Source organism: Panicum virgatum, chromosome 2N (genome assembly GCF_016808335.1).
Source record: "Panicum virgatum strain AP13 chromosome 2N, P.virgatum_v5, whole genome shotgun sequence".
NCBI lineage: Eukaryota > Viridiplantae > Streptophyta > Magnoliopsida > Poales > Poaceae > Panicum > Panicum virgatum.
In genome coordinates, this window is record NC_053146.1 from 69413210 (window position 1) to 69431835 (window position 18626).

The 18626-nt window shown below is 44.2% G+C and overlaps 2 protein-coding genes across 6 annotated transcripts; both read right to left on the reverse strand.

Moving 5' to 3' along the window:
• Positions 1-1730: 1730 nt before the first annotated feature.
• LOC120662212 (myb-related protein 1-like) lies at positions 1731-4906 on the reverse strand. The gene is made up of 7 exons (XM_039941347.1): positions 4555-4906; positions 4236-4440; positions 4070-4146; positions 3912-3969; positions 3728-3818; positions 3573-3642; positions 1731-2651 (listed from the first exon to the last, which is right to left on the reverse strand). Exons 2-7 carry the CDS (start codon positions 4438-4440, stop codon positions 2109-2111), a joined length of 1044 nt encoding a protein of 347 aa, XP_039797281.1. The 5' UTR covers positions 4555-4906; the 3' UTR covers positions 1731-2108.
• Positions 4907-7178: 2272 nt separating this feature from the next.
• On the reverse strand, positions 7179-18623 carry LOC120662209 (nuclear pore complex protein NUP214-like). 5 transcript variants are annotated; one of them, XM_039941337.1, is made up of 18 exons: positions 18202-18623; positions 17900-18117; positions 17397-17565; positions 16657-16806; positions 16228-16352; positions 15644-15756; positions 14430-14572; positions 14170-14332; positions 13876-14051; positions 13008-13789; positions 12653-12805; positions 12477-12534; positions 11741-11874; positions 11537-11661; positions 10976-11291; positions 10557-10764; positions 8444-10435; positions 7179-7644 (listed from the first exon to the last, which is right to left on the reverse strand). In XM_039941337.1, exons 1-18 carry the CDS (start codon positions 18410-18412, stop codon positions 7535-7537), a joined length of 5346 nt encoding a protein of 1781 aa, XP_039797271.1. In that variant the 5' UTR covers positions 18413-18623; the 3' UTR covers positions 7179-7534. The 5 variants fall into 5 exon arrangements, with proteins under 5 accessions (XP_039797271.1, XP_039797273.1, XP_039797274.1 ...); XM_039941339.1 differs by having other exon boundaries at positions 18197-18318; XM_039941340.1 differs by lacking the exon at positions 18202-18623 and having other exon boundaries at positions 17820-17918.
• Positions 18624-18626: the final 3 nt, after the last annotated feature.

The window sequence follows — 18626 nt, forward strand, 5'->3', positions numbered from 1 at the left end:
ATGCAAGTTGCAGTGAGAGAGAATAATTTATATTCGTGTGCCTCCGCTCTGCGCTTGTCCGTTGCTGAAAAGATCTACACCATTCCAAAGAGAGCAAAAAAGAGTGGCAACATACAGTGTACTTTCTATCTCTGTTTCCATGCTTGCAAAGTGGCCATCATTCATGCGGACATATTTCTTGGAATTTGTCCTGGATGAAATAAACTTAGATTTGAGTGAAGCCAAAATGAGTAATCCATCTGAATAGAGGCTTGACAGATTGACGCAGGTGCCCGAGCAGTCTGGCTGCTATGGCAACAGGTCGGGTTTGGTTCGGGTGGAGTGTCCGGGCACCCAAAACCGAAACCGATCTTAAAACCCGAACCCGTCCCGAACTTCTATTCGGGTGAAAATTCATCCCTAAAATCAAAACCCGCGGATACCTGAAACCCAACGGATCAGTGGCGGAGCCTCGTTGAGGCCATACGGGCTCCGCCCCCCTATATGCAAAATTTGCATTAGTTAAACAATGATTTTAACACTGTTCACTACTGTAGCAGGTTAAGTAACAAAGGGTGGCCCCTCATTCTTTGATCATGCTCCGCCACTGCAACGGATAATCCGAAACCCAGATAATCCAACAAGCGCACAGTACAACGCGATCTCGAGCACCACGTTGCCACCGTCCGCGGCGGTGGCGCCGTAGATCCCCACGTCCAGATCTGCAGCGGCGGGGCCCGCGCCGGCGGGGCCCGCGCCGGCACAGGATGCTAGCGCGTCGTCGAGGACGGCGAGCTTCCCTTGGCTCCAGGGGCGGAGACAAGGGGGGCGGGCAGGGGCCGGCCCCCCCTAATGATCCCGTAGCAACATTATAGCACCATTATCAAAAATGGAATTTATCCCAGCGGCAGCCTGCGGCAAGACTGTTGGCCCCCCAATCACTGCTTGGCCCCCTAATGATCAAATCCTGGTTCCGCCCCTGCTCCCGGGATTCTCTTGCCATGCCATTGCCATGTGATGCTCCTCCCTCCCCTGCATATTATTAGCACCAGCAGCAAGGAATTAAGACCACCACCACCCGCAGCAGCATGCCAGATGCAGCTCGCCACCGCTTCTTGCCCTGCTTGACCAATCAAAGAAGAGACTAGCTAGGATGGGGCCGGGGTGGCTGAGGGAGCAAGAAGCGCCGCCCGCATGCGTACAGGGCAGACCTGGGGAGCGACCTGCGGGCTGCGGCGCGGATGGGTTGGGAAGGGTGGGGTAGGTGAGGATATCCGCAGTAGGGGCTACTGTTCTCTTCTCAAGTCTGAACAAGGTGCTACTGTTCAGTGTTCACTACTCCACCTCTTGGGGGCTCAAAAGGGACTCTTACACAATCATGTGGCGCTGCAAGAAGTCATGTGGTCGTTCGCCCTGTATGCTAGACTAATCTGAAGTTTCAAATGCCGTATGGGAAGACAGTTCAGCTTCAGTCTGAACTCTGAACAGAGGGAGTGTTCATCGTCAACTGAATATAGAGGACGGCGTATCCTCCTGCAAGGCGCTGCGTCGCGGCGCATCCTTCAATTCGTAGGATGGTTGCAGGTGCTGTCCACCGCGTGTTGATCCGATATAACAGTATAATAATAAGCCTTATAAAATGCCAAGGTTTACCACATTACCTGAAGTCGGTTAAGAACTGCATGATTCATACTCACCATCAGGCAAGTGAGAACAGATAAAACTGAAGAAAAATATGTGGCCAGTGTGACAAAAAAATGTACTAGCATATCATACACATCGATGTACAGTACAGAGCTACAGTCAATCAGATGGCAGAGGAACAACATCTGGGTTCTTCTCACTGCACATGAATCCAGAAGTTCTTCATCGAAAGGGAATTTTATCCTCATTTCAGTCGCTGCTTATTTGCTGCCCCATGAATCCATGATGCGTGGCCGACAACACGCAGGTTGTCCATGCTATAGTAGCTCTACCCAGATCTTACTACAAACGACTCGAGGACATGAAAATGCACAGCGCATCCTGCTTTCATCACCCATAGGATAGGAACAACTGCCCATTTTCACTCTGCTTCTAGGAGGAGGAGGAGAAGAAGGCTTCAACTCCTTTCTACTCGTAAATGGTCATCAGTTCCAGCTCGACCCATTGAGGTCAATCTTTTCGCAGTGGCGAGGCCTTGGAGGGTTCCTATCATTGATGTTCAGGTCCAGCTCTTGCTGCTCATCCGAGGAGGAACCTCTCGTGCCAGCAGGCTCTTGGAGAAACAGGAACTCCTCGCAGCTCGTGCTCGCCCCTCCTCTGTCGTTGCCGCCTGACCTGGCCGCCTCAACAAACGGGTAACCGCCTCTCGGAGTCGGAGTCGGAGCCGGCGACAGGCCGATGGACAGCATGTCATGGTCCCTCTGGGAGCCCTCGCACGCGGTCAGGCAGCTGTCCACCGACCCGTCCCCGACGCCGCCGAGATGCTGGTGGTGGAGCTGGACGCGCTTCGTCGCCGAGGCCCTCGAGATGAGCTCCGACAGCTGCTGCGTCTCGGCGGCGGCATCTTGGCCGAGGACGCCGGCGTCGAGATCGACGCTCTGCTTGGCGAGCGCCTCCTGCGCCTTCTCCAGCACCGACTGCAGGTACTTGCCCTGCGCCTCGATCCGGAGCTGCAGGTGTCTCTGCACCTGACATGTTGCATCCAACAAATTCACAAAAGCCATCAATCAATTATCATGAAATGTTGCAATGCCAATTACAAATACAAAGCAGTAAAAAAAGGCAGATACGCATACGCTAGAAAAAAGGAAAATAAATAAAACTTACAAATGGGCCAGAGCGCATGGACCGAGCCCAGCCCAACTGTGAGTTGCTGTGCGGGCTCACAATAACTAGGCCAGGCCTCAAATCCTTGAATGCGAGCCCAATTCTACGGCCCCAGAATTAAACCAGGATGGACTGGCAAACACTGGGCCTAAAGTGGTGGGTTGGTTGGGCGAGCGCCGGCGGAGCCCAGCTGAGTTGGATCGCGATCCATCATTTTCTGGGCCGAAATAGGTGTATGTCGGGCCCAACACCCCATCGCCGGCCTTCCTCTGGTTGAATCTGAGCCGCCTGGGAGCTGGCTCCGATTCCGGCTCCCGTCGCCGTCGCCGTCGCCGCCTCTCGCCGGCGGTCTTTACTCTTCCGGCGGCACGCCCACAGCACTCTCTGCAGCTCAAGGTCTCGTTGTCGGGATCCAATCAGAGGTCTTGTCACTTTCTTTTAGCTCCTTCCGTTTCTTTCCTTGGTTTGTGAGAATTCGACACCTACCTTACCCATGGGCTTTGGATACTTTTGCAAGTAGCAACTTCTAGATTGTGGCTTTACTAATTATGACATGATTTACAGATGTTGATTTCACCCCCGCGGTTTAAATTTTCTTCACCAGAAGCTATAGGTGCCATGGATGGGCATGCAAAATTACTGCTTTATTTGCTGAATTCAAAATGGCAATCGACTGCTAATGCACTTTGATGCTTTACGCTGCATTGCTTGTGCTTATATTACAGCTTTAGGCACAAGTATGCAGGGGATTTTAATTCCAGAGATGCATGCTTCTGTTGTACCTCTAGTTGCTCATGCAGCCGCCTCTGAACTTCTATCTGCATTTGGAGGGCTTCGCTAATGTGCATCGACCTGATAAAATTTAATTTATGAAATGCTTCACCTTTGAAAATTTGAGAAGAACGTTGACAGTTAACGAATTTAGCTTGATTCTTACCTGTTTATTATCTGGGGCTCCATGTTCAAATGACTAGCTGGTGATCCATTCCCTTCGAATGGTTTGTCTGTTCCTGTTCTGCAGCCTAACACTGAGGCACAACGGCAAGTTTAGTATCTCACTCACTGCACATTTGGGATTTTACTGACTTCTTCAGCTTTAAGAAACATGTAATGTAACATACCATTCTTTGCGTTGCCAATATTAGCTTGGGACTGGAGATTCTTGCTAAGTCTGTATTTCTGTGAGAAAAAGGCATCTATCTGTGTAAGTTTGTGATGGTGACAGCAAGCCATTATCATGCTATGCATATGCAGCAGGGAGTTAGAACTCCATATGTACCTGAAGATGGCTCTTAAGATGGTACAGGGTGAGTCCAGGGATCCCCATGATCCTCATGATTGTTTTAGGCGTAGCTTCTGCAAGGGTTTTGCATGCGGACTTTAGAAGGTGATTGTGTTTCTGCTATGTATGGTTGACAGATAATATGTTTTGATCTTGTACTTACTGTCTGGCCCTCCTAGCTGATGTACTGCCTCCACAAAACGTTCATGCAGGTCGGGTGTCCATTTCAGCCGAGGTTTAGCGTCGGTGGAGAGGACAAGACCTGCATCTCCTCCTCCTTGCAGGAGAAACTGCTTCTCCGGAGGTAAGCCAGACCTTGAGGACAGGTGTTGGCTATGACCGTGGAGCTGTTGCTGATGATACATCATCTGCCACCAAAGAATTCCATGTTAGTACGTTGCTTACATGGAGTACATCATAGTTGAACAACAGACTTTGCCTTCCTTCAGCGAAATAAACAAAAGAGTAGAAGCACATCTCACCCGTTCAGTTCCTGTTTTGTACTGAAATGTCTGCTTGCAGGCTGCACATTCCTGACTGCTGGGATCCTTGGCAGCTTTACCGGTATTCAGTCTCAGTGCCTCTATTTCTAGTAACCAATGAGTTGTTCTGTGGTCTTCCGGGAGTGAGACAACCTTTGGCTTCTCAAACTAAACTACCTACCTCCTGTCCTCTCCTCTTGCCAAGATCTTACGCCGAGTCCCGTCTTATAAGGCAGATGGAGAATGTCGAATCATCTGAACGAGCACTCAAGCCTGGCTGCCCAATCTTTGCAGCAACTGAAAAGAGATATTATCCTTATTCCCTTGGGGTACCCGTGGACCCTATCCCCACCAGTCTTTTTCTTTGTCAATTCCAGCAGCTCTCTTGCTTCTCTTCTGATCATATACACTTGTACCAGCTTTTTGTTGAAATTACTTGCCACATGAGAAGGGCGAAAGCGAAGCACAATCTTTTCTCCTCTTTTCTTTTCTTTTGAAAAACTGGAGGGAATGGAGCACCTTATTCTCATGAGAACCTTTTGGGCTGTGGTCTGCAATCTGATGTCTTAGAACTTGCCAGCCTCTTCTCTCAGATTCCTCAATGATATATGTTAGGGAGTGTGCAGAACCAATTCCAGTTTCCACTGCGTTCCCTGCCTCTAGTTTGCTGAAATGAAAGGGCAACATTGGTGGTCATTCAGTACTTGTTAGGATCCCTTATCGTCTGTGATCACACGAATTATATTGTTTCGTCCTGCACTGTTGGCCGGGTTGTATGTATTCATTCATCAGAAGCGATAGACACTGTACGGCCTAAGGATATCGGCTATATGGACAAATCTTGAAACTTCCCTTCTTTTGACTGCAGGCATCGAGAAGAAGAATTGCATAAAGCTTTGCATAGAGATAAAGCGAAGGTTGTGGCCATTGTATAACTCTCTGATGCCTTCTTGGGACTGCACAAAGGCAACGAATGGAATAACGGAATAAGCATAGAATTCCCCTTTGTCTCCTTTGGTAAGTTTGGCACCTGCTGAGCTACTAGGGCAAAGGGATGGTAAGGCAGTCTCATAGGCTGTATCCCTTGTGAGCTTTGAAGCCGGTGCTGTAACTTCACTGTTCTACAAACGGCATCCAAAAGCCAGCTTAAAATGAAGCCCTAGTTCTGGGATTGCGCTGTATCCCTTCTTTTGCTTTATGCTTGCACTTGTTCTGACCATGATTTGTCGTCCTCCATGCAGAGATTGCTTCTTACATGAGTAACTGCATCGCCTTTGCCTTCCAGATGGCTGTGCCCCACAGAGCCATCTAGTTATGATGCATACGTCGTGAGGACGCATGGTTGCATCATCAGCGTATTAATTTCTAGTCCTTGTAAAGACCAGATGATCGAAAGAAAAGGAAAAGGGTTAGCTGCATGCTGCGGGGGCATCTCTAGGCTCTGATGTTTCTCGGAGCTTAGTAATCTGTTTCTATATTTGACAATGATAGTATGACGTGCCTTGTTTATATATTGTTATCATTTTATTTTTCCTTCATTCTTTTGTTCTGTTAAGTTTATTTCGTACCTGTTTATCTTCCTGTCGTAGCTTAATATAGTGATATATATGCATCCAGCAGTGAACCTGGTGTGATAAACAAAAACTGATAACTGAAACCGTTGCGTCACAGTTGCTCCAGGTTTGGAGTTAAAGAGGCGACACGTGCACCAAGGATGATAACCAACTCCATACTGTGGCCTGAAAAAGTTTTCTTCCATACTGTGGACCAATTATGCACTGATACTAAGATAAGCAAGGTGAAGCAGGAACCCCTGAGTTGAGTGATATGCCTGTAGCTCCTCACTGTAGAGTGTAGAATTAATACAAGAATTGAAGCGAGGTGTGCGCTGCATATGTTCCGTTCCAAATAGCTGAAGGATTCCTCGAGCTAGCTAGCATTGCATTGCATTGGCTCTCATCAGTTGTCAGCAAAGATGATTGTCATAACAAGAAACTGAAACCACGTATATATTCCTTGGGCATTGGTTCGCGGCGAGCGAGAAAATAGCGATAAAAAAACTATAATTTGATGCCGTAACTTTTGCTCTCGTCCTTTTTTTTTCCGGGTTCCGTTGCATATTATTGGGCACGGTACAGTTGATTTGCACGGATACATTCGGCTGTTACTTGTTAAGTGTTTGGTATCGTATGCTTTTGTTTCTCACCCGTCTCCGTCTCTTTGCAAGCAAAGCTCACGAGTCTGGAAGGCTTGGCTTTGATGCATCGTCCTGTATTCCTGTGCAGGGGAGGCGACCCGCTCTCGTGAGAAGGAATATGGGAAAGCTAGAGGAAGGAGGAATCAGAATCGCGCGCCTTTATTTTTCTTTTCTTTGTAAAGATGAGATGAGATGGAATGTGTCGGCGTACGCTTCATGGAAGGAATGAGCCTCTCTGGACAGAAACCGGCCTGCTGCAGGTGAGCTGCCGTCAGCCTGCACAAATTGTATTCCGTTTTATCTTGATGCTTAAATGCCTCTGGGCTGCAAAAAAATAAAGGGGGCCACTGCGTCAAACCAAGCAGAGCTAAGATGAATTAAAAATCTTATACAGAATGAGCCACCGGAACGATGCTACGACCGTGCAAAGAGCGAACAAATTAAGTAGAAGACAAGGTCAAATGGAGCAAAGTGCCACCGTCCAGACCATCATGCCGTCATGTACTCATGTGTTCTGTAACAGTTACGCGCAGCAGGAAAGTTCCCCCACACTGTTAAGCGCTTAAGCTGCGGCCTGTAGCTCTAATTGTGCCCACTAGGCAGGACTCACGGAGTAACTGAAGTACGTACAATACAATTCACTTCCCGACATCACCGTCGGGCCACAAAAACTAGTCATACTGCACCACCACCACCCGGGAAAAAAATGTTTCGATGTACACAAGGGCCACAGATCTTCCGAATCTTCTGCTGAAGACGAGGAATTTGGGGGTTGCCTGGAGCCTACTTTCTCATCTGTGTCAAAAGATCAGCTGGTGGTCTTCCAGGTCCACTTGCTCCAAACGCCGAGAACCCAGCCCCTTGATTACCACCAAAGGATCCGAATCCACCACCTTCAAACCAAACAGATAGTGTTAGTTCCCAGAAACGTGCAGCTGACACCATCAGTCTCCAAGTCAGAAGGGGAAAAAAAAGGAGTGCGTGCAAGTGAATTAAGGAAAGCAGCTGCAGAGAAAATTGAAATACCATCAAGAATGGTAAAGTTTCAAAATATCACCAAGAAACATAATTTCTTGTCAGTTTAAATACAATTCCTACAGAAGAACAAAAGCATCTGTAAAAGAATGTTAAGATATTCATTTCCTGAGCACCAAGACTACATCAGAAGTGTACTTGCAGATCACAAACCTAACATTTGAACATATTTCAAAGGATGGTCATGGAGACTGATTGATATAATTAATATTTAGTACTCTACACAATGAATACTACAAACTGATTGAAATGGGTTTAAGGATTACTGCTTGAAAGTTTGCCTAGGAGACTTGAAATCAACATAATAATCCTAAAGCCAAAGACCTTTTTTATTTTTATTTTTGGATAGTCAAAATGAGTGGACCATTATTCCTGACAAGTGAGCACAAAAATTGTTTGAAAGCCTGAGGAGCATAACCATTATATGCTAGCATTTTCTTTCTAGAAGAAACACAACACAAACTAGAAGTTCAAATCCAAATACAAATAGTCAACTGAACAATGAAATGAATCTAGGTCTATTTGAAAAATTAATTAGTGTCTCGGTGAGGTGTCTCGACACAAAGGCACGTGTGCAAAACATAGATATACATGCTATCACACATTAGCATTTATCAAAAACTTCCAAAATTAAGTATAAAACATTAGATATCTTACCACTGCCAAAGCCACCACCCTGGGTGGCACCTCCAAAGCCACCACCAGATGAAGCTGCAGCAGCAAAACCACCACCAGATGAAGCTGCAGCAGCAAAACCACCACCAGATGGAGTTGCAGCAGCAAAACCACCACTTTTGGAGGCAAGGGCAGCAAAACCTCCACCAGTAGCAGCGGCAGCAAAACCGCCGCCTGCAGAGGCAGCAGGCGCCGAAAAGCCCCCACCTGCTGCAGCACCAGCAAATCCAGCATTACTTGAAGATAAAGAACCAAAGCCCCCAGATGTAGAAGCACTAGAAAATCCACCAAATCCTCCAGAACCTACACCTCCTAGCTGGCGTGACTGTCCAAAAGAACCCAGCACTGATCCAAGCGCTTGTTGAGCACCAAACTGTGCAGGCTGCCCAAACCCAGACTGCTGGCCAGCCCCAATTTGTGCAGGCTGCCCAAATCCTGACTGCTGCCCAGATCCAATTTGTGCTGGCTGACCAAAACCGGACTGAATTTGTGCTGGCTGCCCAAATCCAGCTCCAATCTGTGCAGGCTTCCCAAATCCTGACTGCTGGCCAGATCCAAGTTGTGCAGTCTGTCCAAATCCAGTAAGCCCGCTTGAGAATGTACTAGAAAAGGCACTAGAGCTAGTTGACTGAGATGGCTGGGCTGGCTGGGCTGAAGGAATGCTCAATGATGCTGGCCGGAAAAGCTGTCCTGGACTGGTTGTCAAAGTAAATGGTGTGCCTGAACTTTTATTGTCAGATGTACCAAAGGAGGTCCCAAAAGGATTATACTTTTGAGGACTTGGGGAAGGCTGAGACCCGAGACCGAGCCCACCAAGGGCTCCCAAATTGAGTTCGGCACTTGCGGAAGGTGCCTCCTCTTCCATATCATCTTCATCGGTTGAGATGTTGTTTGGTCCTACATCTTTTCCTGTAGAAGTGACAACTGGCTCTGCTGTTGTTGGAGCTGTTTTAGGAGCAGAGACTGTAGTAGAAGGCAAAGTGGCACCAGTCATTGGAGGCTGTGAAGGTTTGCTTTCAGTGGTCAATATGACTGAACTACTTGCAGAAACTATGCTACTTGTTACCTCTGATGTAACCGTTTCAGGTTTGGACGCATTTTTACCCAAGCCAGATGACAAATCCTTAACAGGGGTTGGGATTGATGGTACGGAGCTAGACAAATTATCCCCAGGTACTAATGAAGAAACTTTTGGCGTTGATTTTTGCACTGAGCTAGACAAAATATCTGAAGTCTTTGCAGCTGATCCTTGCATAACTGATGAGGATGATGTAGCTGAAGAGGAAACAGTCGGCTTTATGGAATATAAATTGGTTTGTGTAACAAATGTTGGAGAGAATGCAGGAGGTTGAGGTGCCACCTTGGGTGTTTCTTTCACAGTGTTCTGCACACCATCACTAACCCCGCTAAGCTTGCCACTCTTCTCATGCAACACAGCAGGATTGGAATTTTCAGAAGTGAAAGATGATTTGCTAAGATCTCTAAACATGTCACCCTTGCTCTGTGGAGAAGGATCCAATCCTTTTATGTTCCCCAAAGATGGCATTGCTTGACTATCCTGTCTGTTCTTCATAGTCAATGTAGACAAATCTCCAGAATCCCCAGTTGGAGTTTTCACAGACAGTGGACTCTGAGCTGCTTTTGCAGTCGCCATGGAAGGTAGTATATTTGCCTCCGTGTTGGCATTGCTTTTAGGGGTTATAGTTGTTTTGAAAGTTAAAGTATTTGACTTAGGCACAGTATGTGTTGCTCCAAAAGATGAAACATTGGAGGGACTGACACTATCTTGCGCACCCTTATGCGTGTAACCAAATGCCGGTGGAGATGGTGCCAATTTTGAAGATTGAGCGGTGCTTTTCATATGCCCTGGTAACTCAAATTGTTTTTTCTCAAAGATTTGAGATGGCCCAGTTGATTCCTTTACCCATTTGAACAACGGGTTCTGTTGGGATCCTGATGGTTTTGCTTTTACATCTGAAATTGTCAAAAAAATGTTCAAAGTTCAAAAGTCGTACAAAGACTGTGATGATTTAATAAGAATATCCATGATACTGATGAAAAGCACAGAAATTGAAGTCGACTTGTAAAAACTTACCTTCACTGGGAGAACGCAGTCTGCTTGCATATGATTCTACTATAGAGGAATCAGAGCTACCGCTTGACTTTTCCTGTGATATAGCTGCCATTTGAGAATCAAATATTTTCTTGTTTGACCTGAATGGCAGATCACTGCTGATCTTGAGGCGTTGTTGTTGTGCTATTCTTTTAACAGTAGTTTTCTGAGGTTCCAAACTAGCCAGGCTCTAAAAAATTGACAAATAATTTGTAGTTAGATTTACTGCTTATCCGCCACATGAAGAACAAGAAAATAAGACAAATGTACACCAAATGAGGAAAAAAAATGCAGGAAAGCAGAATATGTAATAAAAAACAAAGACCCACATCTTCTTTCCAAGTTATGTGCATGTTACATGAAAAATGTAATGTTTTGGTCTAGTAGGTTCAATAATTTACCATATCCAGTGATTCTCTCCTCCTTCGTGCAGTCTCAGGTTCAACACTCTTGGAAGGCCCTAATACTCCCTTTGAATGCTCATTCCCTGACGGAAACCGCTTAATTGACTTAGGAGTGCTGCCTAAAAATTTGGTTGCATCAGTTGTGTGGGCTAAACCAATTGATTCAAACAACTCTTTTGTCACTGCCCCTCGCTTTGTAGTAGGAGAACCTATATTTAATGCAGATATCTGTTTTGAGAGGCATTCAGATAGTTGTTCAGCTGCTGCCAATTGCGAGTTCAGTGCATTGTACACACTGGATAATTGTATGTGACTGAAAAGGTAAAAGCAAAATATCAGTTAAAACATCATATACTCATAAAAGGATCCAAAAAGAAAAAGAAAAAGAAAAGGTAAACCAAACACATATATGATTGGAACATAGGGTATGTGAAGGGCTTCTATGTAATCCCTTTGATAGGAACAAAGCATAGAAAGGCTATTTGTTTGCCATCCATTTGATGATACTCATTAAGGATATATGAAATTTGTAGAAAGATGGTATTAACAGTTGAATACCTCGACCTTGACTTATTAGAATAAACAGCTCTACGACCAGAAGCCAATCTTCCTGTTTCACTGAATCTGTTCATCTCCAGATTATTGAAGTGCCTCTCTAGCTCGACTAGCTGATTTGTCAAATTCTGTGTGACAAAGAATCTATTATTCTCCTCCAATATCATAGAAACAAATGAAGTAGGTCAGAATGTCAGATATTGATACCTGATTAGCTTTGAGAATATTTTGCCTCTTTACTTCAAATTCTGGACTCAGTTTCTGACGGTTCCATATATCCCAGTACTGAGTATCTGAAGATTGGCTGACAATTCCTTTCATGTAAGCTTGCCTAGCAGAAACTGAAGTGAACAAAGAATAAGGTAAAATATCAGCACATCTTTTTCTAAAAATATACATAACTTGAAGGCAAAAGTCTTTTTTTCTGGTGGAAAGATCTAGAGATAATCAATACATCAATTTCTCTACCAGTCTACCACAGGAAATGTAGCTTACTCATTTGAAAATGAACCAATAAAGTAACTGAAACTTGGCTATTAATCAAGAATAATCAGTTATATTTCTTCAATATTATGGTCAGATCATGTAGGCAAATCATGTGCAAATGTATTTTTCCTGATTATATATTACAAACAACTATCTATCTATCCTGACAAAGCACTATTACGGTCAAATAATTCTTTGCCGTGTGAAGGTATGAATGAAAGCAATAGGTAACATCATGTAGATCATGTAGGCAAATCATTTGCAAATGTATTTTTGCTGATTATATACTAAAAACAACTTTAAAAATGATGTAAACTATCTATCCTGAAAAAGCATATTATTTGATCAAATAATTCTTTAACATGCGAAGTTATGAAAGAAAGCAATAAGTGAAAACGTGTAGCTTGTTCTAACTACTTACTCAAAAATAGCAAAAAAAAACATATGAAAGGCTCACCTTGAAACATCTTCTTCCTCAAATCTTCAATTCTTGAACATTGTCCCTCTACTTTGTTCTGGGATTGAAACAACCATATACACATTTAGTAATAATTTTCAAACAGAAGAACAGACAGCACAACAAAGAGGGCATTGAGGGAGGAAGAGTGGAGAGCGCTCGCAATTATTATATACCTTGAAGACCTGCAACAACTCCAAAAAGTTCTGCAAACCATCCTCAAACATAGAAAGAGGACGCTGCTGGAAGGTTATGCAGGCATCTCTGAAACCACCATCCTTTTCTATGTAAGCTAGTAGGGCATCTAATTCTTTCGTCATTTCATTTACCTGTAACGAAGGGGAAAAACTTTAGTGTCCAAGAAAGAAGATGCCAAAGTAAGATGTTAGGGTGATGCACCAAGAGGCAACAAAATATGAGGTGCATTCATTACTTAAAATTTTCCTTGCACTGATGATAATATTTCATAGGTACAAGGAAAGTAAAAGATAGAAAAATAAATATAATAACTAACGCGTTCAGTGATCTTACACTGTAAAACTTTTTAGACACGTCTTCTTGGGAATCGAATATTGCGCTCATCTTGGAGTTTCTAGAATACTCTACTGGTGCTTGTGTCCTGCTGTTGTGTGATTTGCCCATAGTTTGCTGTGACAGAGGTGATCCATGCAACGATTGAGGTGCTTCAGAGTTTCCTGCCCGATACCCACTTGATGAAGATCCAATTAGGGAAGGTTTAGCTGGAGATATGGATGGTAAAGGTCCGGGACTTAAGGCAACTGGAGGACCAAATACTTTCCCATCAACAGTGTAGCTATCAACAGTGTAGCTGGTTTGCGGCGAAGGATTTCCAAAACCAGCCTCATTGCTTTCTCCGATCTTGGCAGGGACTGATCCACTAGAGGCGAACAATGATGATTTCAAACTATAGCCACCACCATCTTTATTGGAGTTCTGAGATCCACCAAATGTCCCCACTGATTGGGTTGAATCCAGGCCTCTTTTACCACTCTGGCTGTTTCCAAAACTGCTGCTGCCTGGTTGCAATGAAGGAGCTAATCCACTAGGTGCCTTGCTTCCTGTTGGATTTGTGCCTTCATTATTTACAGTAGAAAAGCTGAAAGACATTGCAGGTTTTGTGTTTCCTGTTAGTGCTAAACTAGGTGCGGTTGCGAGTGCAGCAGTCACATTCAGTTGCTTGGTGTCTAATGGCTTCTTATCAGAAGAGGTAAGCAAGGAATTGCCAGTTGTTTCCTGTTTTTTTGAAACCAAAGAACTATTTTTCATAACCATTGATTCCTGCTGGTTGCTACCTGCAAGGATATAAACAAATATAGAAGGGTTCTTTAGTTTCCAAAGCAAAGTGCAATTTAGAACATCTTGGGTAGCAGCCTTTTACCTGTTTGTGCACTAGAGGGATCAGCACCATGTTCAGTAAGAATACTCTTAGATACTGAGCCTGTAACACTTGGAGTAAACTCCTTTTCAGATACAGGTGCAGGTGAAATCTGTTTTTCACCACAGTCCTCATTGGTAGACAGAGTAGTATGAGGTAAATCAGAAGGGTCCGAAATCCTAAACAATACAGTGTCAATACAAAAATGTGTCCCCAACAGAAGTACAATATTTAGAAGTTGAAGTGACCAAAATTTTCACCACATAGCAATGCCAAGTATCAATTAAAAATACTTACCTGGCAAGATAATATAGAACTAGTTTGCCTTCACCAGTCAAACAGAGTAGAATATGTTGAGGGGCAACCTCCTTTTGTTCGGGTCCTACTGTCACAGTGATCATTTGAAATAATGAAACATTCTCGACACCAAACCCTAGTATGACATTGTCATCGCCATTCTCTGAAATCATAAAGGAGGACCGAAACAGTTTAGACTTCATTTTCAAAGAAAAGCACAGTGGATGCTAAAAGCCATCGTTTTCTGGTATAGGATTCACCTTGCAAATCAATCCTAGGACTGTATTTATCCTCCAACATTTCAAGACATTTTACAGTTTTTTCCTCATCATGTGTGGACGGCCACTTTAGAAGGGCAATGTGCTCATCAATGCTCTTTCTATTCGAAGCCACCACGAGATCCCTATAAATTGCAAAAATCCACACACATATGTTTCAATCACAGAAAGAAATGCAAACAGAACCTAGCAGGTAAATAAATATCAACAGGTTACAGGCTTACAGCAGATAGGCTAGCAAAGAGGTGGACCTTACCCGACAGTGTCTAATGTATTAGTGATACCGAAGTCCAATGGCAGAAGCGACACCAGCATAAGAAGAAGAAAAGGCTAATACTCCCACCATATATAAAGCCCCATTGCACTTTCCCCACATATTAAGGAAGTGTCTAATCAAGGTAAGAGAAGACAAAGGTTGCATGGCAAAACCCTACTAACATATACATTTAATTGTTTCGTGTCATCATGCTTATCTATTGCTATAGAGGTAGTAGATGAAAAAAAAATTCTCCCCCTTGATTTCTGCAGGGGATTCATCTAATGGAAGTTGAAAAAATCACACAGTAAATGGGGGCCAATAATATGACTAGTACTGTGTACAGCTGCATGCCTTTAATTAGGTAAGCTGTTGGTGATTGGGGCCACATCATTGGTGTTAATTATCAACTGTTGGAAGGAGGAAGAGGAAGTATAAAGAAATTAGGATCCATAAGATACAATTGATATGATGGGATAGCGTTGGAGTTGGACCAAGTGCACTAAAGTGGGAGGGTGTAAAAAGCAAAGCCATTGTGCTTTTATGTTCGTATAGGAACAGCAGAGGTTGGTGCATCGCACAACATTTGTTTGAACAACTTATATATCCTTTCACCTCATGTTATGGACAACCCAAAAGTTAGCATACACCATTAACTTCATGTAAAGAGCTCCCATAAATGGCTAATGAACAGTAACTTCCATCTAAATGGATGAATGTGCGGAACAAGGATTTCCTTCCTGGAACCAATCCCCTTCATGATAGTGTAGGGGTAACAAGATTTTTGGTGTAAAGGCTGTTTAATACCACAACAAATGCATGCAGAAAATTATTTTGCCATATCAGAGTTGATAAAACCCTGTCCAAATAATTGCCTTCCAAGTTCAAACATACATGCCAAAATATTCAATAGAGATTTTCTAGGCCTAGGTTCACATACCAGCGACGCATACAACCCAATAGCAGATTAGGTCCAAATCCAGATGGTAAAACATCATCCATCATGCCGTTGAAGAAATCCACATAGGTATAAACAACTGGCTTGCCTGGGCTCTATAAGCGCATTGCAAAAGTAATTCGTTCAGTTCAACCAATCAGTGATATATTTGTTAGGAATGCAAAAATTTGCATAAATACATTCAGTAACCCTTGCTGATAAATGATATGAGAATCAACCAATTTGGGGTTTATGTTCTGTTATCCAAGTTCTCGGAGTTAACATATGGGTTATCAAGACCAAAGCACAGACACAGTCTTAACTTGCAGAAGTTCCAACCAAGCATATTAACTTTGATGAATGACAGGACTACAACACTCAAAATATACCCTAGGAACATGATTTGCCATTTACCGCGACATGCATACTGTCATGGCCAAACTATGCTCAGAGATATATCTCTAGCTATTGAAGCAACTTTATACGAGCATGTTCTTAAAATTTGCAAATGAAACTTTTGCTAAAGAAACATAACATGTGATATGAATCCGATGAGAGAAAAGAAGGCATCTAGAGGACCAATTGACCTCACAAAATGTGTTTTCTTCACTCCTTATAACTTGAACAAGATAGCCTTCTTCATTATCATCTTCATTTAATCGAACACAACCGATAACAATACTATCATCACGTATCCAGCCAATGGAATCCACTGGTAAAAAATGGAAAATCATCAACACTGAACAATGATAGTACATACTACATACTAAACAGAATTTCATATAGTTCGATCATGCATCTGCAAGTAAAACCGGTAACATAAAAAACAAAATGAAGCCTTTTAGTCCCGAGCAGGTGGGGCAGGCTATGTGGAAAAATATATGTTCAGAAAAATAACAGTTCCACTAATTCTAGGGATTTTGTTCAGAAAATAACAGTTTCACTAATTAGAGCATTTCATTCTGTATCTAGGGATTTTACAATATAGACTACACAAGAAAAAGGTGTATGGTTACCTTTGATGGTAGTGCCCTCTGAATCACTTTCATCAGACCACAACTGGAACAGGATGGACATGCAGCACGTTTCCTTAAAATCTGATGATAATATGGTAAGTTTGTTCTCTCTTGCAACGGCAATATGATTTCCTTCCTTGCAACAGTCAACTATATACATTTAAAACAGATATTTCAGTTTGAGAACCTAAACAGTGATGACTAACTTCAGTGACAACATCGTAGCAATGATGGGTTGTTAAAGAACTAACTTGGCAATTAAGCTAAAGCTTCAAAGGAGAATGCAATGCATCCAAGATTTATATAACATTGTGCATTACTATTCATGTACAGGCCTCTGATAAATTTAATGTAGTCAGTCTTGCTAAGAGCAAAGGCTTTGTTGTTGTTGTTGAAGCACTGTTAAGAGTAACCATTAGAAGAAATATATCACAGGATTACTCTGGTTGTAATTTTCTTTATTTTGATCCTTGGAATGAAGTATGTGGAAGTAATGGACATGGTTTAATTTGCCCGTATCAACTGTACTCATCATAGAACATTCTCCCCAGTCGAAAAACAGGAGCAATTCATACTACTGAATTTCACTTCAAGTGGAACTAATTAGTGTGTTATATGGTGGAGATATTAGTATGCCATAATTCACATAATACTCTAGTAGAATTCATAGCAGCAGTTGATGATGTGTACATCAAATATAAATGCAGTAGGAATAAATAGTATTAGGAAAAGACATGAACCTGCATCAACATTTCCCATCACATCCTCAAGACCTTTGCCCAAACTCCCATGAGACAGCAACCCACCATTCGATAGTACGACATATGCTGCAGAGGCATGATTTAACCACTTGAAGTCTTTCACGGTGCCAGCTCGTCCCAGGCTACATGATGATGATGGTACCACATCCTGTATAGCACAATTGATAATCTTGATTGATTGACAAAAGCAATAACACTTTCTCGGACATATAAACATGCTAATGCTGAAACAGCACAACACAGGCCTTATCCAGCACCAGCAGCGTGAAACCTAATGCTGAACTCCCACAAGTTCTAATAATCATAATCAGAGAAACATATATGGATATGACCAAGCCATTACTGAGCACAGATGAAAGCCACAAACTGAAATTAATCGGTTGCAGCAAAAGCAGTCCTCACATTTCATGTACTGCTGCGCTGACCAATACAGAAATCCAAGCATGCACAAATTCTGTTGAGACTGGTGAGAACCTGATGACCTTATGAGTGAGCAGAGACGCCAAGGAGAAGAAGTGGATCTCATTGTCCGTGCAGGCGGCTAGCACGGAGTCGTCATGGGAGAGCGCGAGGAGGGAGACACCGGGGAGGGGCACGTCGGCGATGCAGCAGTCCTGCGCGCAGCGGGTGCTGGCCTTGCCCTTGTCGCGCGCCTCCTTGCTGGCTTCGATGAGCTCCTTGGTCCTCACGGCCATGAACCCTGGAGATGGAGCGAGAAACCCCAGTTAGTCGGTGAGATAGAGGCGCAGGCGCGCAGCCCTTGGGCTCGGTGAACATACCGTACCGTTTGGGTGGGCGAGGAAGACGGCGGCGTGGCGGTCGGAGATAGCGAGCGGGCGCGCGGGAGGGGACTGGAGGTCGAAGAGCGGGAGCGGGGAGGAGTCGGTCGGGAGGAGCGGGATGGGGTCGCCGGTGAGGCGGAAGACGAAGTCAGTGGTGCCGTCGTGGTCGCCCTCGACCTCGTCGGAGAGGTCCAGCTCCCGCGGCGCCCCCATGGCCGTGGCGCGCGTGGAGGCGGTCGGGGCTTAGGGTTTTTTGGGCGAGAAGCGGGAGGGGAACGCGAAGGATTTCGTAGCTGGATGGCTTGGCCTTGGCGTGGTCTGTAAGCGGAGTGACCGCCGCGGCGGGGCGGGGGCGGGGGCGGAGGCGGAGGCGGAGGCGGAAGGATCCCCGGCGGCGAGGGTGGTGGTGGTGGGTTGAACTGGTTTT